Genomic DNA, 23,255 nt, shown 5'->3' with positions numbered 1-23,255 from the left:
AACTATTTTTGACATAAGTTAATAAAAGAAAAGTGTCTTCTATCCTGCATGTTTGAAATTCATTTTTAAATATTTTTTAGAACAACATCTTTATCAGATGTGAGTTTTTTCGTGCTCAAAAGAAAAAAACCAATAAATAGGAACAAAAAAAATAATTATTTTCTCATTAAATGAAATAGTCAAGAGAGAGAAATCGTGTCGTTTTTTGTGGACATAAATTTTTTAACATTTCGTACATCTCACACCACTTAGTAATAATTGTCAACAGTTTCATTTTTCAATTTAATCACAATCATTATTTAATCATAAATAATTGTTCAATTTTCTTTTTTGAATTTGACAAAAATCTTCAAACATCCTCAAAAAAGGTTTTCCTCTCAAAAACATGTATTTAAAGTTGTTTTTAGTTGATTGTAAATTGTTTTTCTGGATGAAAATGCGAGTTGGAAAAAGTGAAATGATAACAAAAATTTATGAAATGAAAATCCATTTGTCTTTCCTTTTGGAGTTCAACATCTTTGCAGTGAAGTGAGAAGTGTATTCTCTTCATTCTGGAAGAGGAATGTCCAAAGTTATCCCTTCACTGTTTCTAAATTAATTATTCATCGTTAATATAAAATAATTTTACTCATCAAGCACACCTTTCCTCGGGGAAATATTTTGTCTGTGTAAGGATTCGGTGGAAGTGAATTGCATTGGAAATGGAAATACGGCTCATTTCAAGTATTTGTATCGGACTTAGAGCAGGTCCTCCAGATTTCTCAATTCCACAGATCTTTCGTCTTGAATTGCTTATAATAGTAATAAAGCCATCCGCAACTTTTTCTTCTTCCTCCGTTGGATCCAAAAGAGCTGCAAACCTGAAATTTACAAGAAGTTTTATTAGATTATGTTTACAAAATTGTATAAGCTATTTTTCTTATAAATAGAAAAAAAAAGAAGCAAACGGAGAAGAAAACAAGGCGAAAGTTGTAGACACAGGAACGTGGAGAAGAGTGAGTGGAACTGGTCTAAGCTCTGAGGCAGGATGCTGAATCAATAAAATAAAGTTCAAATATGAAAAGTACTACCATGCGCAATCAAACCACTATCAGCTTATCAGAAACAATTGATGTCCGCAGTTTTTTAAAGTTGAGAAGTGCTGCAAAGGCTGCCAGAAGAGAAGCATCAATAACGTTTCCGCAATCATCAATGATATGAATATTTACATCAATGTCCCAAACATGAACAGTTGCTAAAACGCACAATGCTCTTGTACTTATGGATCCGCTTTCTCGAATACCTCGTTCAACAATCCTCGCAATCTCTAAACAGCGCACAGATAATCTAAATTGACATGGGATTTTAAAAAATGTCATTAATAAACTCTTAAATATTTCATTCAAATATATCATTTGCTTAATACCTCCCCAAATCATATTCAGGTGAACTAAGCGGACTGAAGTGAACTTTCACATGAATTTGTCCATCTGAAGGTCTTTCTTTCTTTGGAGTCGACATCCTTCCAGTAACCGCACAAATAACTCTAAACGTAAACACAAGAAAACATTGCATAATTTTGATTTAAACAATGCATACTTTGTTTTTCCCATATAAACTTCAGAATGATTGTTTGTTTTATCAAAAAACACTTTAGTTGCTCTTCGCTCATAAAACTGCCTACGATCCAATCTAACTTTCTTTTCAAGACATTCTATTGTGAATGGCTTCACTGTTTGCATCTTAAAAACAATTTATGTGAAGTCAATATTTTTGTAAAGGTTATGAAAAATCTGAATTAAAGAAATAAACTTATTGTTGAACTAATTATTAGAAAATGCATTTGTAACTCTGATAACAAAATAATATATGCATTCCTTTTCATGAAACATAATTTTTTCTATTTTAATTAAAACCAGTTTTGTTTCTCTTTTTATTAGCAATTTGACAATTTGTATTCATATGCATCAAAAATCATATACTAATATTTCATGCTGGTGGAGAGCTTATTATGTTGAATAAGATTCTCTGACAATTTTTGCATCCAAACAAGATTGCCAATTTTTTTTAATTGATTTCTTTGCATGAGAAGTCGTTTTTTTTCCAAAATGTTAAAGAATTATCGCTTTCACCATAATTGAACCTATATATAATCAATACCATTCGACATGACATTGACAAAAAATGAATTAAAATTTCATGATAAAATCAAAAATGAAAATTGATGAAAAAAGCAGAAATCCCTTGAAGAAATGGATGATTGAAGAAACTTCAGTTCAATTCTACTGATAAAGACAATTTGAACAATAGTTCCCTGAAGAAATTTCCAATTTTGAAAGCAACAAAATTTAAGGAACATTTTCAAAGTTTTTGTATTTCCCAAAGTAAAAAATCTTCTGAATTAAACATTTCCTCCCAAAGCATGAACAATCTCTGAATATGCAATTACATGATTTCAACTTCTTATTTGGGAAATGAAATGCTTTCATCTGCATATTTAAGAATGTTTGAATCAAGCAAGTTCATAAACTTTTAGAAAATTAATTTAAGAATTGTAAAACAAGGTTACACATTCAAAAGAGAGAAGCAATTGTTCGAAAAAGAAATTCTGAATGAACATTAAAAGTGGTTATTTATTTTAGATGACATTTCTTATTATAGTATTCAATATATATTATATTGTATCGTTTTAGATGTTTATGTTATATCTGTATGTTCGAAAGAAAATTTCTTTTCATAACATTTTCAAATGCAGATTTAAAATTTGTTATTTTCATTAAATTCAATTTGATAATGTTAAAAATGGATTTAATGGACAAAAGAAAGAAAATTCATTCATAAATACAAGGACAAACTTTTCTTTCACAAAACAAAATCATTACGCATTTTGATTTATTTTTTTTGAAAGTGTTTTTTTATGATCAAAAAGGCTTTACTATGCATTTTTCCCCTATGTTGCATTTTTGATAACAATTTCAATCATATACAAAAAATTATGATCTTTAGAAATGCATAATTTCTTTTTTGACATTTTTGATCTAATAAATGCTATTACGCCTTCGATCATTTTTTATATTCCATTTATGTGGAACCCGACTTTCAAGCGATTGAAGCCAGCTTATGTTGAAAATTGCAGAAAACTTATAATTTTATTTGGGAGAATGAATGACTTTTCGTTCGCCTCGTTTAAATCTGTTTGGGCGGACATGAAATTTACTTTCATCCATGATTCAAAGCCAGAAGATGTGGATGATGACGATTTTATGCAGGAGCTTTATAGAATATTTATAGGTATATGTTTTCTTTGTTGTATATGATTATTAATATTTTTGTAATTATTTTTTTCCGTTAGATTTCCTCTTTATTCAAGGACAACCATCTTATGTTCGTGTTGGAGCAATTTTTGGCTTATATTCGTTATTTTTGACCCGCAAAGGAGAAAGAGTTTTGATCAAGATTGATGATAGTTTGAAATTTTATCATTGCTTTGTGCATATTAAAGGATATTTATGATTAATGATTGACATTTAACGTTTTTCTGATATTATTTTTTGTAGCTGTCATGCAGGAGCTTCAAAGCCTTTCAAGAGAATTGATCGCACTAAATGCGACAGATGCATTCTTTGCTTTAAGAGATCTTCGCGTCATGCATAAAGCCTTTGCATACACAGCCGTTATGTATACTCCAGGACCTCCATCTACATTGCCAGACGAAGAAATATCGGCATCTGTGCCTGCGGAATGGCTTACTTCTAATGGCGTAGCTACCAATGTTGACTTTTTGGAAATACAAAGGGCAAAAGAATCTTATGAACGTGCAAAAATTGTTGCACTTCAAGAGGCAAAGGACAATGGAGTTGAAAGTTCAACAATTGAAGAACTTGTTCGCCCTGATATCCTCGCTCCAACAGTTGCAGAAGAAATAGTGAAACATGAAAGCTATATGTTACAATCCATGACACATGGAATTACAGATCCAACGACGTTAATCGCAGAACGAATGAAATTGCGACTTCAAGCAATGACAGTTGGAGTGAAGCACGTTGCGCGTGAGAGAGAAGACGAAGAAGATGACGGAATGGGCATTGGACTTGACGCGATGGGTTCTGGCACTGCAGGCGCGGTTCCTGGTGATGGTGAAGAAGACGGAATGGGAGAAGGAGGAGAAGGCGGAGAAGAGGGCAGTAATGGAATGCCTGGAATGGGCATGAAGAGAAGAAGAGGAATGACCGAAGCGCAGCGGCAGCAGCAACAACAACAGCTTTCACGTCCTCAGTTCAAAAGAGGAAGGAAATCGCAATATCTGCAGGACTTTGATATGGGGGCGCCGATGATGACACCGCAGATGATGATGCAGATGGACCCACAAATGATGCAGCAGTATCAGCAGATGTTGTTTGCACAGCAGGCAGCGATGATGGCGCAACAAGGGCAAATGTCACAAATGCAGCAGCAACAGCAGGCCCCGATGATGGTTTCTGGTGAGGGAATGCAGATGATGGGGCAAATGAATTCAGATGGAGAGACACAGGTCACAAGCTCTGAAATGGACATGAATGAGCAGTCTCAGATGAAGCAAGAGTAAGCAAAGAATCAGCTTCAAAATTTTATCACAAAAAAATGCATTATAACTTTTATTTTTTTATGATTGTGGACGGCTTTTCATTTTCATTTTTTGGCAAGCATTCTTACAATATTTATTTTTTTTCCCTGATATTTTTAATTTCAATTTTCTGATTCATTTTTCTTTTTTTTCTTTTAATTTCACTTTATTTTTAAAAATAAATTTAGTTTACTTTTTTATCGTTGGAAATCCATAATAATGAAGATAGCAAATACAAAAACTTTGATTATTTTTTTGTTGATATCTGAGAAAATTTCGAAAGTTCAAAAGAGTTTTTAAGATCTTTTGTATTATTCTTCAAATAGAAATTATTTAGAACAAAAATGGAACAGTTCTCAGATATAGATAAACTTGCCGTTTCCACCATTAGACTGCTTTGTGCTGATATTGTGCAAAAACCAAAATCTGTGTGTTTTGAAAGTCCTGTTTCGGTGAATTTACTTTTTTTTGTGCTTTTAATATAAAAACTCAGGGACATCCTGGAGCGCCAATGGGTATGGCTCCAATGGCGCATACATTATTTTCTCGTGTTTTAAAATTTGATCCCCACGATCCGGCATGGATTAACAGAGATCGCTTTGTACTTTCAAATGGGCACGCAAGCTCTTTGATTTACTCCATGTTGCATTTATGCCAATATGGCATCACTGAGGATGAATTGCAAACGTTCAGATCATATGGCTCGCGCCTTGCAGGGCATCCAGAGTCGTTGCATGTTCCAGGAGTTGAAGTTACAACAGGACCACTTGGAAATGGTTTATTTTTAAATTTTTAACAAGAGTTCAAAATTTTTTTTTTCGATCATCTCCTTAAACATAGGAATTTCTGCTGCTGTTGGTCTTGCTATTGCAGAAAAGCATCTTGCCGCTACATATAACAAACCAAATTATGATATTTTTAATTCTAACGTATTTGTCTTCTGTGGTGATGGATGTTTACAAGAAGGCGTAGCATCAGAAGCTTGCTCTCTTGCCGGAACCCTTGGATTGGACAATTTGATTGTTTTATACGATAATAATGGAATTACAATTGATGGTCCAACAACAATTTCATTTTCAGAAGATGTGAAAAAGCGCTTTGAGGCATATGGATGGGATGTTCAAAGCGTGGAAAATGGAGACTCAGATATGCAAAGTATTCTTCAAGCGATTGAAAGAGCAAAGAGCAACAGTTGCGGATGCAGTTCATCATCGTCTGCAACACCTTCCACAAACAGCTGTGGAGGCAAACCTCATCTGATTGCTGTTCATACAACAATCGGATTTGGAGCAAAGCTTCAGGGAACATCGAAAGTCCACGGATCGCCACTTGGTGAAGAAGACATTGAAAGACTGAAAGGAGAATGGGGCTTTGATCCAAAGAAGAAGTATTTCATTCCAGAAGAGGTGAAGAAATTTTATTCTGAGAAAGTTGTTCCTCGCGCACAGTCTGCGAAAAAGGAGTGGGACGCACTTTTCGCGAAGTACTGCGAAGAATACAAAGCAGAAGGAGAAGCGCTGCAACAGTTGTTCATTAAAGGAGAGCTTCCAGCTGGCTGGAGAGATGCTCTTCCCAAATACAAGCCAGAAAGCGAAGGAGGAAAGCCAGAAGCCACAAGAAAGTCTTCTGAGCTTGTGATGGCAGCGTTGGCAGAGAAGGTACCACAAATTGTGGGAGGATCAGCAGATTTGCTTGGGTCGACACTTGCATCAGTGAAAGGATCGCCGATTATGAAGAAAGGAGATTTCTCAGGAAGAAACATCGCATTTGGCATTCGCGAGCACGCCATGTGTGCCATTGGAAATGGAATTGCCTCGTTTTGCAAGGGATACATTCCTTTTGTGTCCACCTTCCTCGTCTTTGCTCCATATGCATTTGGAGCCATCCGTCTGTCTGCTTTGTCTCATCTGCGTGTTCTGTTTGTCTTCACACACGACTCCATCGGTGTTGGCGAAGACGGTCCAACTCATCAGCCCATTGAGACGCTCACTCAACTTCGTGCCCTTCCGAATCTGCTTGTAATGCGTCCAGCTGATGGCAAGGAGACAGCTGGTGCATATGCAACAGCAGTCCGCCAGGATGGCCGCTCAACTGTGTTTGCTCTTTCTCGCCAAAATCTTCCTCAGCTCGAAGGCTCAAAAGAGGAAGAGGGAGTTGAGAAGGGTGCTTATGTTGTGTACCAGTCCGGAGCTCAGCCAGCAGCAGACACACAAGCGCCTTTTGATGGGCAGAGCATCACCATTCTTTCGACAGGGTCAGAGGTGCATCTGAGCATCGAGGCAGCGAAGCTGTTGGCTTCTTCTGTGAAATCTGTGCGTGTTGTGTCTGTTCCATGCATGGAGCTCTTCCGCGAACAACCTGCTGCATATCGTGCCTCTATCCTCGGGTGCACTTGCAATGCGCCTTGCTCATCGGAGCTTGTGATGTCTGTGGAGGCTGGCCTTACCAACTGCTGGTGCGAGTTCTCCCACTGCCAAATGGGCATTAATACATTTGGCGTGTCTTGCCCAGAAAAGCATGTTTACAACCACTTCCACCTTACACCAGAAGGAATTCGCGATCGTGCAATGACAGAACTGAAGCTTCACCAAGGGAAATTCCTTGAAACACTTGTTCTGGAATAAATATTTGCTGTATTTAGAATTCTTCTTAAAAATTATTTCTTTAATCAATTTTTTGAGTGGGTTTATGTTGTAAACATCATTGTGAGTCATTTTTTTTTTTTTTTGAATAATACTCTGCAATGAGTTTGTGATTGATTATATTTGTTCTTTGATTCAATAACATTCAAAAACTGAAAATACAATCATTTGGCAGACATTTTTTTAAGTAAAGCATTTGTTGTACGAAAGCATCAAATTAATAAAAATTGAGAGGAAAATCAGTGCATTGCTTTTTCACATTTTTTAAAATAAAACTTGGAGATTCAAACATATTTGGGTTGAATTTTTATATTTTTTGTAAAAACAAAGAATTGTTCCAAACTTTTTCAGCAATTATGCAATGATAATTCTTGCATTTTTGCACAAAAAAAATATTGAAATTAATTGAAATTGAGAAAAATATAAGATAAAAACCAAAGGAACTAAATTTATAAAGCAAATAATTTTTACCCATTCTTCCATTGTATTTATTATTAATAAAGGGTGCAGGCGGTTTTTATTTTCGTTTTTTCTTTCATCCACATCCATAGCGAGGTGCTCAGCGAACATGAAAGCTGCACTCCATTTTGTTGCATTGTTATTGCTTGTTCTCCACAGCTGCAGTTGCAGAGTAATTGCAGAAAGGCAAATACAACAAGAAATGAATAGGGAGATTCAAAAAGATTGTATCAACGTTAAAGATGAAGGTGGTAATGTTAACAATAATTTTTCCATTAGAAGTGATGTGATTGGGAATGCGACTGTCAATCGGTTATGTTGCGCTGAAACAAATCTTGCTATCATCAACACCTCCTTGTGTGTGGCCTATCTCACGTTAGCGCCTCTCATTGGCTGTCCACTCCTCACTGCCCAATACCACTAAGCTGCCGCAATCTTCTCATCCATTTACCAAGTCAACCCAGCAACCAAATCTCCACTTTTCATCTCTACCCATGCCTCCCTCTCCCTCACAAACTTCTCCTTCACCACCCCTCAACTTGCCATCTTCTCCTTCCCCCTCTTCTCCACCCCAAACAATCTCATCCCAGACACCCACTCCCCAATCCCTGCCTCCTTCTTCATCTCCCACTCCTTTTTCTCCTCCTTCATATACCTCCCTCAGCCCTTCCTTTTTTCTCCTTCTTCCCTCTCTTCCCCTTCCCCTTCCTTTTCCCTTTCCCCATCGATTTCCTCTTCCCCTTCCCCTCTCCATATCCATCACCAATCCCATACCCACCTCCAAATCCATCTCAATCTCCATCTCTCAAACACCCTCTTCTCAAACATCTCCTCTCCCCAACCTCATCCATCTCTTCCATCCCTTCCCTCCCACTCACTCAATTCATTCATCTCAACCACCTCTTCCTCTTCTTCCTTTTCCACCAACATCAACACCAATGCCAATACAATCCCCTCTTTCTCTCTTCACTCATCCCTCTTCATCCACTCAACCATCTTCCTCCACACTCACAACCCCATTGACGGAGCCATCCTCCCCAACCTCAATAGTCCATCCACTTCTCTCTCTGCCTTCAACACTTCTTTTCTTCACCAAACATGATCTTCTCCAAATGATCCTGTTAAATATAATGGATCCGAATCTCAAAGAAAATCACCTGGAAGATTGGATTCTTTTGATCTGAACAGTCATCGCTTCGAATGGCGTGAATGGAACAATTCAACTGGTGGATCATCGCCAGGAGGTGCACTTTATGTTTATTGTGCAAATGCAAATCTCACAATCACTTCTTGTTCATTCAACAATTGTTCGTGCATGGGCAATCGGGAAGGAGGAGCATTTTTCTGTGGAAATTTGTCGAAAATAGATATTGCAAAATCCAATATCACAAGCTGTTCGGCGTTCAATGGAGGAGCAGCTCGTTTAAGATATTCAAATTCATCCTCATTATGGAAATTTTCAGAAAATAGAGTTGAAAACTGTTCTATAGCAAGTAATATTGGAACTGGTTGGTATTTTTATATTGGTGATTTTCCATCAAGCGGTCAATTCTTGTTTATCAAATGCAAGTTCATTTCAAATTCTGGTGGTGATTCTGCTGGCTCTTTAACATTTTATAATCCACCAAAAAATGAACCAAATCAATTTTTGATTGATGATTGTCAATTTATTAACAACAAACTGACTGCCTCTTCCACATATGGAGGAGCTGCAATGTGTTTCCTTCCGCCATATTCCTGGATGAATGGAGTGAAATTCATCGCTTACTGCTTCTTCGATGGAAATACAGCGACAAATGGAAGAGGAAATGATGTGTTCTTCAGAGGAAATAACATTACCAAATCACCATTCGAGAAGTGTGGTTCAACAACCTTCTCAAAAAGAGTGTGGAACAACGATACAGCTGATAGCGATGTGTACAATGGTTGGATCCTTCTAATCAGCGAGAACAAAATTGTTTCCAACAGTGGTGCTGATGTTGATGCTTGCGGTAATCCACAACAAACTCCATGCTCCACCATCGAGTATGCTTTGAATGACTTTTATTTTTTCAAAGGTGCCTCCCTCACCCTCCTCAGTTCCACCTTTATTCCCTCTCAGACAGTCACCTTCACAACAGTTGATACAAAAATCACAGGAAATGGAACAGATGCAACCACCATTGCCTCCAGTGGCATTCCTCAACCACCAAACTCACATTCTCAATCATCACAATCAACATCATCTCTCGATCTATCTTCCACTTATGCCCTCTTCGCACTAACACAAGGATCCCTCACAGTCTCTGCCCTCGCCATCGCCCACAACTCCACAAACTCCATCACCCCCATCCTCTTCCACCTCTCTGAAAATTCCCCTTCCCTCAACCTCAACACAACCACCATCACCGGAACAACCTCCATAACACTAAAAACTCCCCTCTTCTTCCTCACTGCTGGCTCCCTCGCCCTCAACCACACAGCAATCACCAAACTCTCCCTCAACAGCCAAAGCATCTTCCACCTCACCTCCCTCACAAACCATCATACCCTCAACTCCTCCAACATCACCCACATCACCTCCACTGCCACCCCCACCAGCTGTGTCCTCTCCTCTGCCACCTCCCCTGGCCTCTCCCTCTCCCTCACCAACTGCACCATCACCAACATCAACTCAGAACAGTTGAGCCAACAGACTGCCACAGATGGCGGATGCATCTCATTCGCCTCATCCATCTCTGCCAACACATTTTCTGCGAGTGACACCATCTTCTCCAGCTGCTCTGTGAGTGAGGATACAAGTTCTGGAGGAAGAGGCGGTGCTCTCGTGATCGAATTCAACCAAGGCTCACAAGTGTCGGAATCATCTTTTTCCATGGCAAATGTGATGTTTTCAGCAAACAAGGCCAGCATCGGAAGAGATATGTATTTTGTGTGTGAATCCCTTGTCGCTTCTGTGAAAGAGCCCTTATTCACCTTCATGAGAAGCATCACTCAGAAATACAACTCGATTGTTGGACATGATAGAACAGAGGCATTCGGAGATTGGGATGTCGATTTATTTATTTTTTTCGATGGATACTTTGATGATACAATTTATGTGGATGGAACATCTGGGGTGGAGGATGTTTATTGCGGGCTGGAGATGGCACCATGCAAAAGCATGAATTATGGGATGGAGTATTTAAAAAGAACATTGAATATAAAACAGGAGATTGTTTTTTGCACAAATTCGTCTGTAGCAGAAAGCGTAGATGTGGGAGGGATGAGTGTGAAAGCAAAAGATGTGACAGTTAAAAGTATAGAATGCCAAACAGAAGTGAGTGGCTCTGAAAAATATATTCTTAAGTCATCCTCGCTGACAGAAATAAAGTTCATTGAAATTATTGTTCCATTGAGCTTTAACAGAGAAATCACATCAGTGATCGAATCAAGCACTCAAATTGGAGAGCTATACATGACTAACTGGGCGATAAGTGTGATTGGAGGGAAGCAAAGCACGATTAGATTTTCCTTGATCAAATCAACTGGGAAGATGGTTAGATTGAACTTTGTCACGATTTCAGATGTGATATCATCGGTCTCATTATTTTCATATTCACTTTTCTCACGAAATGTGAATGAAGGAGAAAGTGAAGATGAATTCAGAGTGAAACTGTTGAATTGCACGATGCAAGGATGCAGTTTGGATGACTCCTCATTTGGTGAATCTCCATTGATGATATCTTCTTCCGTTTTGTTTGAAAACAGCAACTTTTCTAACATTGAGAACAAAGGCAGTGAAGAAGGAGGTGTTGCAAAAGTGATATTGCAAGGGAGTGAAGAATTGGTGATGAAATCAACAAATGCATCATTTTGTTCACTTTCATCAAGTAATGGAAAATGAGGATTCTTGTATTTGGATTGTCAGAATTGCTTGAATGAGAAGCCATTTCTTTAAGAAAACGTATCGTTTGCAAACAACAATGCGGCCATTGGAAAGAACATGTTCATTTTGGGAAAGGATTTTAATTCATCTGTGACAAATGACTCATTCAAATTTGATTATTCCTCAATGATAAATGATGGCAATTTGTTTGTTGGGAGTGATGATTTTCATTCAAACAAAGATTTGTTCATGTTCCTCATTCCATTCAGCTCCATTGAGATATTTATCTCATCGAATGGATTCGATGTGGCGCGTTGTGGAAGCGAGGAAGAACCTTGTTTCACAATGTGGAATGAGATGAAAAAAATGAAAAAGGAGATTGGAATGAAGACAATTCAGATTGAAGGATCAACTGTTATTAGAGATTCATATGATGTGTCCAATTATCAGATCAAAAAAGCATCATTGATGGGAGAAGAAGATACAAAAGCTATCTTGAATTTTGAAAAGGCAATTGGAAATCAGCTGGAATATTTCATTGAAAATGACGAACATCTTGAATTAACGAATATCCAACTGCAACTGGCATCTGATTTTGACAGTTCGGCCAAATCGATTATTTCAAACAAAGGAGGAGATTTGGTGATAACTGGATGCTCATTCCATTCAGCAGCTGGAGTGAACAATGGATTTGATTGTGCGTTTGTGGATGCGATTGGAGGAACTGTGGAAGTGAATGATTTGTCGATGGAATCGTGCAATGTTGGAAGCAGCATATTTGTTATTCACGATTCTGCAGTTGTTTGCCATTTTGTGAATGTTCGTGTGAAATCGTTGAATGAAAGCAGAGGATGTCTTCTTCTGATCAAAGGAACTGAATTAACAACAAAGATAAATGAAGTGAGTGAGGAAATGAGTCTCAGCATTGATAATTCGTCATTTTCAGGGGTGAAGAGAAGTGACAATGGAGCAAGTATTTGGGAGTCGAAGAGTGAGAATAAGATTTGTTTTGTTGTGAATTCGAGCAACATCACAGAAGACAAAGCAGAAATGAGTGAAAAAGGAGGGGCAATATCCTTCACATTGGGTGCGTCTGGATCGATGAAGATGGTTGACTCAATAATCAGTCAATGCAGCTGTATCAATGGGAAAGGGGGAGGAGTGCATCTGGCAACAAAGGAGAGAGGAGAATTGAATTTTTCGTTTGTGAAAATGAAGCTCAGTGCAAATACAGCAAAAGTGGGGAATGATATTTTTATTGAATGTTACAACATCACATCTCAGATCAATGAAAGCCAATTTCAGTTTGATCTTCGAGAGAATCATTATTCGCGAATTAATGCGATATATGGAAGAGATGAATGTGATTATCGAAATGATACAGATCTGATTGGTTTTGTGACGATCCACCAAAGTGACACGATCATTGTGAGCAGTGTGAATGGATCTGATGAGAGGAAATGTGGAATAAATACTCTTCCATGTTATTCAATTGATTATGGACTAATGCATCTGACGTCTGATTTTATGAGTCAAATGATTGTTGTTGATGAAAGTATTATAAGTGGTGAATTGAATTTGAAAGAAATGGGTTTGAGTTCGAAGAATCGAGTCGTATGCAAAGTTGAAGTTGAAACGGGGATTGAAAGCACAAGAGATGCTTTGATAACAACAAATGGAGAAGTGTCATTGCTGAGAGTGAACTTCTTGTTCGATTCGAATTTCATCTCTTCGCATGAATCTTTGATATCACCAGAGGGAGGAATTCTTGAGATAATGAATTGCTCATTCACAGCAAAACAAACAACAGAAGGAGGAAAAGCTGATTTTGCAAACATTCCATTTCATTTTATTAATGTGGAAAAAGAAGAATTACAACTTGATGGATGTGCAATATCAAATCTCATTCTTCAAGAATCTGCATTATATCTTTCATCAACTTCTCCATCGGTAATTGATTCATTAACGATTTGCAGTTCAACAATTTCTCGTTCTTTTGTTGAAATTATTGAATGTGGACAATTAAACATGGAAAAGTTAAATATTGAAAATATCACAGTTGAAGGAGATGAAGAATCATTGATATCTTGTTTGTCAATGAGAAAGACAATTCAATTAGCAAATTGCACAATAGGAAAAGTGAGTTCAAACACCACAAAAGGGAAATTGATGAAATTGGAGGATTGCACAGATGTGAAAATGGACAATTGCATTTTTGATGGGAGTGCAAAGGAAAGAAATGAGCAGAATTTGAATGATGGAGAAGAGATGTGCAGATGGGATGGATCTCTTGTGGATGTTGTGAAGAGTTCTGTTTTGATGAAGGTGACAACAATTTCGAATTCACAAGATGGTGGAATGACTATGAGTGAAGGAAGTATCATGATTGAGAAAGGAGAATTTATAAACAATAATCCATCGATTGAAGGATATCCATCATTGAGAAGAAATATCATCTGTTCAGATTCTGGAACATTGAATGTGATGAGTTTGAAGGGAGGAGATGGATGGGAAAGAAATACGTCACTTTGGATGTTGAATGAAGGGTGCAGTTTTGAAGGGATTGTTTCTGAAAGAGATTCATCATTCTTTGTTCAAGTTCTGGAGAGTGTGGAAGCAAAAGAATCAACAGACAGAATGAAGCTGACATTCAAAGGGATGCTTCTTGTTCCATGCAATCTGTCATTCTCAGTTGTGATAAGGAAAGGAGAAGAGAAAGAGATTGAAAAGCATGATTTTGATTCAAATGGATTCTTGTCAGAAAGAGAAGCAGAAGGAAGTGTGGTAAAAGATCTTATCAATAGTTGTGAAAATGAAATCGAAGTGAGTGTTTGCATTTTGTTTAGGAATACAGAGTCTCCTTCATCGACAATTCCATTCATTTTGAAGAACAGAAGCGAAACACAAACAAATGGAGATGAAAGAATTGTTGAAGGCGGAAAAGAAGGAAAATCGATATGGCCAATTATTGTTGTTGTGTTGATCGCGATATTGGTTGTGGTGTTTGTTGGATTTGTTGTGTTTGTTGTCCGATGGAGAAGGACAAAAGAAGAGGCAAAAAAATACAAGGAGATTGTCAATGATAACATAAAGAAAGATCCGAAGGCATTCGAGATGGTTACGATGGAGATGTCACCGGAGGAGCAGTGGAGAAGAGCAGAGAGGGATGCAGAGAAGAAAAATGAAGAGAGAATAAAGAAAAGAATAAATGAGAACGAAATGGCGCATTCTGAGTCAGAAGAGTATTTGCTATCTGAAAGCGGATCAACAGAATATATCTTGGGAAGAGATTCAGACAAGATCCCTCAATGGATGCTGGAGAAGGCTGATAAAAAAGAGGAAGAAGAAGAGGATACAAGAAAGAGAACTCCATCACCATCCACTTCATCCACTTCAACGACAGATTCAAATTCAACATTTATTCGACCAGAGAGTATGTGTCCAACCACTTCGTCGATGTAGAATCTGGTTGATGCAATGGCCTGCTCATCTCCACATGAGAAGCTGATTGTGGATCTGAGAGATTCTTTGTTCATGCTGCTTCATGGAAGGAATAAGACAAAGGAGATGGCGATTGGGACTCTGCAAGAGAGGGAGCAGACAGCTGCACAGATCCTATTCTGGGTGGCGAATCTGGCACTCCACTCCTTTGATAAAATGGAAAACCCTCTTCAGTCACTTGCCAATCTCAGTCCCCATATTGTTCTGTTCTCAGGGCATATGGTGATCTGCATTGTGATGCGCTCAGACTGTTCAACAGACTCAGATTCATCCTCCATCTCATCATCAACGACTATTGTGACATCTACCAGTGATGATGATGATTCTCTGCCTTCTTCTGCCTTTGAAGATGAAGATTATTACAAAAAAGAATGCCTGAGGTGGAAGGCGCCCGAGCTGCTGATCAACAAGAATATGGGGGAGTCAAAGGAATCGGTAGTGTTCTCAATTGGGATAATGCTGTGGGAGTGCCTGACTCTTCAGATTCCATTTGGGGAGTATGACGCAGAGATAGCAGGAGATAAGATAATGAATGGGGAAAGCGTTGATCACGAGAGAATTCGAGATTCTTCTTATTATGAAACAGCTAAAAGTTCTATGTCAATGGAACAGCATGAAAGGCCAATGCTTAATGTTTTAAAACGAAAATTTTACGAACATTTCCCATCAGGAACTAATTTTTTAACTGTTTCTGCCGCATTGGACTTTGATCTTGATAAAGACGAAGAAGGAGGAGAAAGCGAAGAAATAATCATCATTGGAAGTTATGTAAGTAATTCAAACTTGCACGTTGGTGAATAAACTGAAAATGAATTTGTATATTTATATGAAAATAATATTTATTCAAAATAGTGACACATTTTTATATTCTTTCCAGAGAATTACCTTTAATATGGAGCAAGCTTTTTAACTGTTGTTGCTTTCTTTTATGTTGAAACTTATGAAGCTTTAGAAACAACTTTCTTCTAAACAAACTCTTTTATGATGTTATAATTCTGTAACAATTTGTTATTTTTTCATTTCAAGAACACCATCCTAACTTTGACATTTCATTTTTGTGTGATACGTATAAATATGCATGTATTTATCAGAAATTCACATGGGGTGCTGAATGTTAGTTTTTCTGTTCAAACACATTTGCAATATTGTAATTCCACTTTATTGTAACTCCTATGTTGCAAATTATTGGATAATTGTTGTTGTTCAAAGTCCACTGCGCACTTTTTTAACTCATTTGTATTTCTTCTTTTTTGTTCCAGAAATTTTAAAACCCGGATATTCTTCACAAATCCGAACAAAAATATTATGATTTTTCTTCATTAAATATGCGTTGATAATTTATTGTACATAATTTTGAAGAAAAGTGAGATGACGTGAAACTTTTTTAAAAACTCCCGTTTCAACTTTTGCGTGAAACTTTTTATATCCCAAAATGTTTTCATTGTTATTTGAAAAAATGAAAGTTCTTGTTTCTTTCTCTTTGATTTTTCTATGATATCTCATGAGCAAAAAATGAATCTTGATCCAATACCATTTATGACAACTGAAATAATCATAGAAAATAGTTGCATTTGTATGTAGAAAACTTGCAAAATCTTTTCGATTCTTTCAGTTAATTTTGCAATTTTTTGTTAATTAGGTGAAAACAATATAAGTGATTATTTTCATAAACAAAAAAATATTGGGGTGTTTATTTTTGAAATCATAACTTTTTTCGGTAAGTTGTTTTTTAAAGGTTGTTTGTTATCGGGATGTAATTTTGAATTCAAATTCAGAATTCATCACAACTGTTTCAAAAACAACTGTCTTTGCATAAATTAATATGAAGATATCTTTAATAAGCCTTTTCATTTTTCAGTGTTTTTTTGTTGCTATCCAAAGTGAATTTTCAAGAGAAAATTTTTGAATGAAAAAACATGATTACAATAATAACTACCCATTGAGTGGTGTCGACAATTAATCGGTCTTTTATCAAAGTTCGATAGTGACTTTGGAAAATGAAAAGACCCTCATATATAACATTTTCTTTCGAGAAAATCAACAAATTTTATATGTGTTTCAGATCATTGCACAATATCTTCTCCATAAGCCTCTTATCTCCAATTCTTTTAATTTCTATAAAATAATCAAAATAAAAATTATTTTATTAAAAATATATAAAGAAGAACAAAATTTTTTTGAATTTGATTATTTTATAGATATTCAAAGAATTGGAGATAAGAGGTTTATGGAGAAGATATTGTGCAATGATCTGAAACACATATAAAATTTGTTGATTTTCTCGAAAGAAAATGTTATGTGTGAAGGTGTTATCTTTGTCGATTAATAAAATAAAAATTGAATGTCAATTATTGCAAATATCTATGTTTGAAAAAAATTCATGACAAAAATATGAAAAAAGGAATTTCGAATTTTCAATGAATAGTTTAAAAATATTTAAGGAACTTTTTCAAACTAATAATGTGGACAAAAAAATAAAAAATATAATAGGAAAATAAAACAAATTGAAAATGGAAAACAATCATCACTCATCTGTTTTTGACATTTTTTGGATTTGCCCATTTTTCTTGTGATTTCATCAAAATAAAAAATTCTTCCAGAGCAATCCTTTTTTTCATTTCTGTTGTTTTTGGTATTTTCATAGTCAACTTTGAAAAGCTTTTTTTTTCCTGTTTGTAATTTGGGACACATATAACAGCATTTTAATTTGCAAATTTTTAATTTCCAACCAAAACATTAATAGAAATGTCATCATCGAAGATTCTTGACATTTCAAAGACACTATAGTTGCATTTTTAAAGTCAGAAATTGTCTTTATTCTTTTTGTGCTTTACAAAAATGTGGAAGTTCCACTTCCTTTGTATTCATATTTCACTTTCAAGCTGTGTTGGTTAACTTTCAAATCCTGAGGCAAACATTTTTGGATCCATTTCCTTAAAAATTATTCAGATGAAAATGTTTCATCCAGTTGACAGCATTTTTATAAGAAATATTTATCCAAAATTATTAAAGCTTCGATAAAAAAATTATTTGTGATCAAACCCATTTTTAATATCATTTTCAGTTATAGAATTTATTTGTCTGCGTTTTTTTGAAAACTTCCTTTAAAAAAAATTTTCGAATTAAATAAAAAAATATTGAAATTTTCAACTGTTCATTCCAACTCACCATATTTTTACAGTCATGGAAGCAAATGTTTAACATAGTTATTCACAAAATTTTAATGTGAAGTTACATAAGTGTGAACTAAAATTTGATGAAAATATTCAGTAATCATTTTCACTTGATCACTTAACAAAAGATAATTATAGAATAAAATTTAACATTTTAATATTTTGCCCAGTGGACGAAAAGAATAGATAAAGAAAATATGAGTGATGATTTTTGAATTAATAATTTTTTTCGGAGAACGGAGGATCACAAAGATTTTTGTCATTTGCTTTCTTATTTTCATTATAGCATTGTGAGATGCGTATAAACAGTCAAAATCGAAAACAATCACATTGAGTTTTGCACAATATTTTATGACTTTAACCGATAATGATTAAGCGCGATAACATTTTACACAGATAATTATATTTTTGATAAATAAATTCATTTATTCATTTTGATATTTATTTCATTTTTTTTTATTTTATTTTTCTTTTGTGGAACGATGAACGGTGAAATTTTTAGAAATATGAGGAATTAATTTAAAAAAGTATTAATCCATGCTATTGAATAATTATTTAAGTCGAGAGCATCAATGAAGCAGTGGTCAAATAATAATAATAAAATAATGAAAAGTAAGATTTCTTAAAAAAAGAATAAATCAAAAAATTTATCTATTCACTATTCTTTTTGTAGTTGACATTCCAAGTGTTTCACTCGTCAGACCCTGCTTCCTTTTTCTTTCTCTTGCGATTTTTAATGGCTATTTGCTCATATTCCTCGTAAGGTTCTTCTGAAATTCCTTTTGATTTTTGATGATTAGTCATTTCTTCACATTTTTCTGAATTTCTCTCTGAATTTTCATCCTTCTCATTTTCCAACTCCTTTTGTTTCCTTACGCAATTTGGAGATAATGCAATCTCCTCTTTCTGGCTCAAAAATCTCTTATCCGTGCTACTTGTTGCAGGAGGCGAAAGAATTTTTTCCATTTCCGGATCTGTTAAAAGCTCCTTTGTCATTTCCTGGCAGAAACGTTGTTGCTTTTCATCCATAAAGCGAGGCGAAGGCGAATAATGCTTTAAATATCCGTCCCATGAGGTAGGCTTCAAATGCGCTTTTTCGCAAATCATAAGCTAACATTTATCAAGCAACAATAAAAAGGTCAATTTAAATTTCGTTGTAAATTAAAAAAACATTCCAACAAATTGTTTATACTATCACAAGCAAATAAAAATAAATAGACATTCATTCATCACAAAAGATAAGCTATTTGGATTGCTCATATTCATTTTTCAATTCACAAACCACAAACTCACTTTCAAACCTTTACTCTGTCTGCAAATTCAACAACGCTTTCGCCTTCTTTCTGCTGTTGAGGCGGCAAGTACCACACATCCGCATACAAAAGCCAGGAGCGCATAAGATTAATGCAATAACCCCAAAATGTCATCTTTCTTGAGTTAAAGAACGGGTCAGCAAAAAGTTTGTGATATTTGATTGCAATGGGCACGACTGTTGCTCCAATTTCAAATGCTCCCTTTTTAAACATGATACAATACTTGTTATTAACACAAGTTCCTGATATAAAAATAATGCAGAAGATAAAAAACATGAGCTTAAATAACATGTCAAAGTCCAATTAAACCTTCAGGAAATATGAGAAGTCTGCTTTTCGTCGGATCATTGATATGATCCTTAATTCTTTTACTGACTAAGCCTTTTTCTTGATTCACCGATCTATCAAACCAGATGTTATCAACACATGCAATAACCTTGGATTGCAGAAAGCCCAGAACACCGCCATATTGTTGACCTACTGTACCAAATGTTTCTTGTGTTGTCAACAACATATAATCCATAATTGAAGTATGATTGCTTACATAAATCTGAAATAATTATATAGTTTAAAATAAAATATTTTCGAAAGATATTATTTTTTAAAAATCCAAAATATAAATATAAATATACCATATTAGGTTTATGAGTTGGAAGATGCCCATGCACTTTTACAACCGAAGAAAATGTCGCAAGCCACATTCCACCATACTGTCGAATTAACCATCGCTTATTTCAAAAATTCGATTGAAAACTGCTTTTCAAATAATTGAGGAAGCAAACTTCAAATTTCGTCTTTGAATCAGATTTTGGAATAGGGGCAATTGTTGTGAATACAATCGCAAAGAATACATTTCCTAATACCAAAAAGCAAAATCTTCAACAAATCATTACATAATTAAATTAAAAAAATTCCGAAAATGCTTGTAAAAACCTCAGCGGAAGGAGTATAAAATGCCGTATAATTACTCCAAAAGCCCAAACAACCCAAAGAAATGGTGTCCAATTCCAGTTATTCTTTTTTTTTGGCTCAAAACATTTATTAAATTGATCCTTCAAAATCAATTCATAAATAAAAACATCAATTTGATATCAAAACAATTCATACAGTACCTCAACAACGACTTGAAGGCCATTTCTTACGAATGACAATCCGCTCAAAAAAATGTTATATGCATCTGTTGGTGGAGGAGACGTGTACAAATTTTCTTGTACAACAGCACTCATCACTTTTTCATCACTCAAATCAATTCCCATGGGCCATGTTGTTCTTCTATCATTTTGCGATTGATCCATGACAAAACAAGGATGAAAGATATAATCAATAATAAATTTAGGGAAATTTGATTTGGATTCTTTTCACTCTTAACAAAAATACATAACAAATAATTTCATACAGGAAATAAAAAGGATAAAAATAGTATTAAAACAGCAAAATAATATGCAATTAAATCAACCGAAGATAGAACGAATTGTAACTATTCAAATACATGAGGCGACTTTCTAACAGGAGGAATAACATCCATATTAATTGGAGTTGGAGAATAATTCTTAGGTGGAGTCGATAGAACCAAATGATTTTGATCAACTTCTGCTGAATTGACAATTGCCATATTTGTCGATGGCGCAATAATCGCGGAAGGCATTGGCCCCTTATCAGCACCAATGATATAATCGTCTTCATCAACATCATCGTCATCGTCGTCATCATCATCGTCATCGGTCGACAAAGAAGACAACTTCGACAAGTTGCTTTCGCATGACGTCTCTGTCTGTTTCTTCCTTTGCATCTTTTTCTTTTCTTTTCTTTCCATCGCTTTCTCCATAATCTGCCTCCGTTTGGTTGCAATAAGCTCCCTTTCATCTAAAGAACGCTGTATTTCTTGTCTAACAGCCTTTTTCTGCTTCGCTTCATCTTCTTGTTCGTCAAGTTGAAATGTGAAAGCCAAACCACCTTTGCTTGTTTCTCGATATTCTTCACGTAATGCTTTCCCTGTTAGATACATTGTAAATATGACCTGTTCAAATAAAAATGAATATCATTGTTATCGAATGAAATTTCGAAACAGAACATTAAAAAAAGAAAATGTAGAAAAAATTATCAGTCTGAGCAAATTAGTGAAAAAAGAAAAAAAACTCATTTCAAGAATTTATTAATTTTTTTTCTCCAATCATTTCTATCTCATCCATTAACACACACCTCGTCAAAGCTGATGGGACATCTTCCGTCCTCCAAAATAGCAATCTCTGCTGCCACAAACGCCTGAGTGGCATAGAAGCCATTCCTCTCAATGCACGGAATCTGCACCAGTCCTTCACAAGGGTCGCACGTAAGTCCCAAACAATGCTCCATTGCAATCGACGCTGCATGACCAACTTGGTAAGGTGATCCGCCCATCAGCATTGTAAGAGCACCAGCAGCCATCGAAGCGGCTGATCCAATCTGAACAAATAGTTTTATTTGGAAAAAAAAAATGGAGAAGAAGAAGAAAAATAAAGAACAAAGAGAAGAATAAAACATTAAATTATGATATTCCTATGAATCGATCTAAATGCAAACCTCTGCCTGACATCCACATTCAGCGCCAGAAATTGATCCATTTGCTTTGATGAGGTTTCCAAGAAGCCCAGCAACGGCCAACGCTCTGATAATCTCAGCATCATCAAACCCTTCTTTCATTTGCATGTAATACAAGCACGCAGGAATCACTCCACAAGAGCCGCATGTTGGAGCCGTCACAACAATCCCACCAGAAGCATTTTCCTCGCCCACGGCCATTGCATATGCCATTACAAGCGTGTTCCGCCTGTACTGCTCACTCAGCCGACGAGACTTCAGGAACAATGAACGCGCACGACGCGGGGTGTTTAAGGGACCAGGAAGGACAGCAGTAGAGCTGTTTAAACCACGGTTTATTGCGTCTTTCATTGTCAACCAGACTTTCTTCAAATAATCCCAAATAGTCGGAGGCTCGTATTCATCAACATACTGCCAAAGAGGCTTTCCAGTTTCTTCAACCCAATGCAATATCATAGTGAAATTGGAGTATGGATATATCTCGTGAACGCTGTTCATTGCTGTTCCTGGAGGTCCTCCTTTTGTTGAGTCATCAAGAAGTGCTCCACCTCCGATAGAATAGCATGTATATTTTTCTCCGGCTCGTGGTCCGTCCAATGCTTCGAAAGTTAAGCCGTTGTGATGTTCAAGATCTTTTTCTGGCTCCCAACAAAGAGTAACTTCTTTTCCTTTTAATCCTTCCATGATAGCAACATCAGTTAAATGCCCTCGGCCTGTTGCGGCCAAAGAACCATAAAGGGTAACTTTGACTTTATGCGTATCCGGAAATCGTTTATTAAAGCGGCCGCACGCACGTCTTGGACCCATGGTATGGCTACTACTAGGCCCAGTACCAATTCTAAACAAATGACGAAGAGTCTCCATTTTCGCGGCCATTCGTTTCTCATACTCAGCTTGAAGATCTTTTCCTTTAAATTTACTGCTAATGTATTCAAAATCTTTCGCGGTATGCGCAAAGTCAGTTTGGGTTGGAGTTGAAGGACCCTGATTGAAAGATTGGGTTGACCCGACTCGAGGAATGGTTCGAATGGAATAAGACCGCAACAACGGAGGTGGATGAGCTGGAGCAGATGGAGTCGAGGGATTAGAAGATATTTGAAAAGCCATTAAAAGATTAATAAAAATAAATGGAATAACGTCCTTTATAGTATGGAGCAATTT

General features: G+C 36.1%; 9 protein-coding genes across 9 annotated transcripts; 5 read left to right on the top strand and 4 right to left on the bottom strand.

Moving 5' to 3' along the window:
- Positions 1-546: 546 nt before the first annotated feature.
- MONOS_2667 (putative exosome complex exonuclease) lies at positions 547-1,721 on the bottom strand (the record flags this gene model as incomplete). The annotated part of the gene is made up of 6 exons (XM_067872603.1): positions 547-589; positions 642-860; positions 948-1,030; positions 1,086-1,326; positions 1,406-1,525; positions 1,579-1,721. 6 exons carry the CDS (start codon positions 1,719-1,721, stop codon positions 547-549), a joined length of 849 nt encoding a protein of 282 aa, XP_067725584.1.
- A 1,324-nt stretch (positions 1,722-3,045) lies between these two features.
- On the top strand, positions 3,046-4,823 carry MONOS_2668 (putative snRNA-activating protein complex subunit 1). Its single transcript, XM_067872604.1, has 3 exons — positions 3,046-3,270; positions 3,332-3,445; positions 3,537-4,823. Exons 1-3 carry the CDS (start codon positions 3,063-3,065, stop codon positions 4,562-4,564), a joined length of 1,350 nt encoding a protein of 449 aa, XP_067725583.1. The 5' UTR covers positions 3,046-3,062; the 3' UTR covers positions 4,565-4,823.
- A 72-nt stretch (positions 4,824-4,895) lies between these two features.
- MONOS_2669 (transketolase) lies at positions 4,896-7,402 on the top strand. Its single transcript, XM_067872605.1, has 3 exons — positions 4,896-5,010; positions 5,076-5,358; positions 5,423-7,402. The coding sequence occupies exons 1-3, from the start codon at positions 4,927-4,929 to the stop codon at positions 7,204-7,206; spliced, it is 2,151 nt and encodes a 716-aa protein (XP_067725582.1). The 5' UTR covers positions 4,896-4,926; the 3' UTR covers positions 7,207-7,402.
- A 720-nt stretch (positions 7,403-8,122) lies between these two features.
- Positions 8,123-8,473, bottom strand: MONOS_2670 (uncharacterized protein; the record flags this gene model as incomplete). The annotated part of the gene is made up of 1 exon (XM_067872607.1): positions 8,123-8,473. One exon carries the CDS (start codon positions 8,471-8,473, stop codon positions 8,123-8,125), a length of 351 nt encoding a protein of 116 aa, XP_067725581.1.
- A 525-nt stretch (positions 8,474-8,998) lies between these two features.
- Positions 8,999-11,548, top strand: MONOS_2671 (uncharacterized protein; the record flags this gene model as incomplete). The annotated part of the gene is made up of 1 exon (XM_067872608.1): positions 8,999-11,548. The coding sequence occupies one exon, from the start codon at positions 8,999-9,001 to the stop codon at positions 11,546-11,548; it is 2,550 nt and encodes an 849-aa protein (XP_067725580.1).
- A 231-nt stretch (positions 11,549-11,779) lies between these two features.
- MONOS_2672 (uncharacterized protein) lies at positions 11,780-14,992 on the top strand (the record flags this gene model as incomplete). The annotated part of the gene is made up of 1 exon (XM_067872609.1): positions 11,780-14,992. One exon carries the CDS (start codon positions 11,780-11,782, stop codon positions 14,990-14,992), a length of 3,213 nt encoding a protein of 1,070 aa, XP_067725579.1.
- A 72-nt stretch (positions 14,993-15,064) lies between these two features.
- MONOS_2673 (uncharacterized protein) lies at positions 15,065-15,832 on the top strand (the record flags this gene model as incomplete). The annotated part of the gene is made up of 1 exon (XM_067872610.1): positions 15,065-15,832. The coding sequence occupies one exon, from the start codon at positions 15,065-15,067 to the stop codon at positions 15,830-15,832; it is 768 nt and encodes a 255-aa protein (XP_067725578.1).
- Positions 15,833-18,734: 2,902 nt separating this feature from the next.
- On the bottom strand, positions 18,735-20,767 carry MONOS_2674 (glycerol-3-phosphate O-acyltransferase). Its single transcript, XM_067872611.1, has 7 exons — positions 20,630-20,767; positions 20,451-20,569; positions 20,300-20,393; positions 20,150-20,245; positions 19,827-20,067; positions 19,506-19,759; positions 18,735-19,314 (listed from the first exon to the last, which is right to left on the bottom strand). The coding sequence occupies exons 1-7, from the start codon at positions 20,741-20,743 to the stop codon at positions 18,895-18,897; spliced, it is 1,338 nt and encodes a 445-aa protein (XP_067725577.1). The 5' UTR covers positions 20,744-20,767; the 3' UTR covers positions 18,735-18,894.
- An 81-nt stretch (positions 20,768-20,848) lies between these two features.
- On the bottom strand, positions 20,849-23,245 carry MONOS_2675 (putative L-serine dehydratase). Its single transcript, XM_067872612.1, has 3 exons — positions 22,077-23,245; positions 21,717-21,959; positions 20,849-21,534 (listed from the first exon to the last, which is right to left on the bottom strand). Exons 1-3 carry the CDS (start codon positions 23,199-23,201, stop codon positions 20,995-20,997), a joined length of 1,908 nt encoding a protein of 635 aa, XP_067725576.1. The 5' UTR covers positions 23,202-23,245; the 3' UTR covers positions 20,849-20,994.
- Positions 23,246-23,255: the final 10 nt, after the last annotated feature.

The sequence above is a fragment of the Monocercomonoides exilis genome, assembly GCF_001643675.1.
Source record: "Monocercomonoides exilis strain PA203 chromosome Unknown scaffold28-1221067, whole genome shotgun sequence".
Taxonomy (NCBI): Eukaryota; Preaxostyla; order Oxymonadida; family Polymastigidae; genus Monocercomonoides; species Monocercomonoides exilis.
This window is presented reverse-complemented; position numbering and strand designations above follow the sequence as displayed.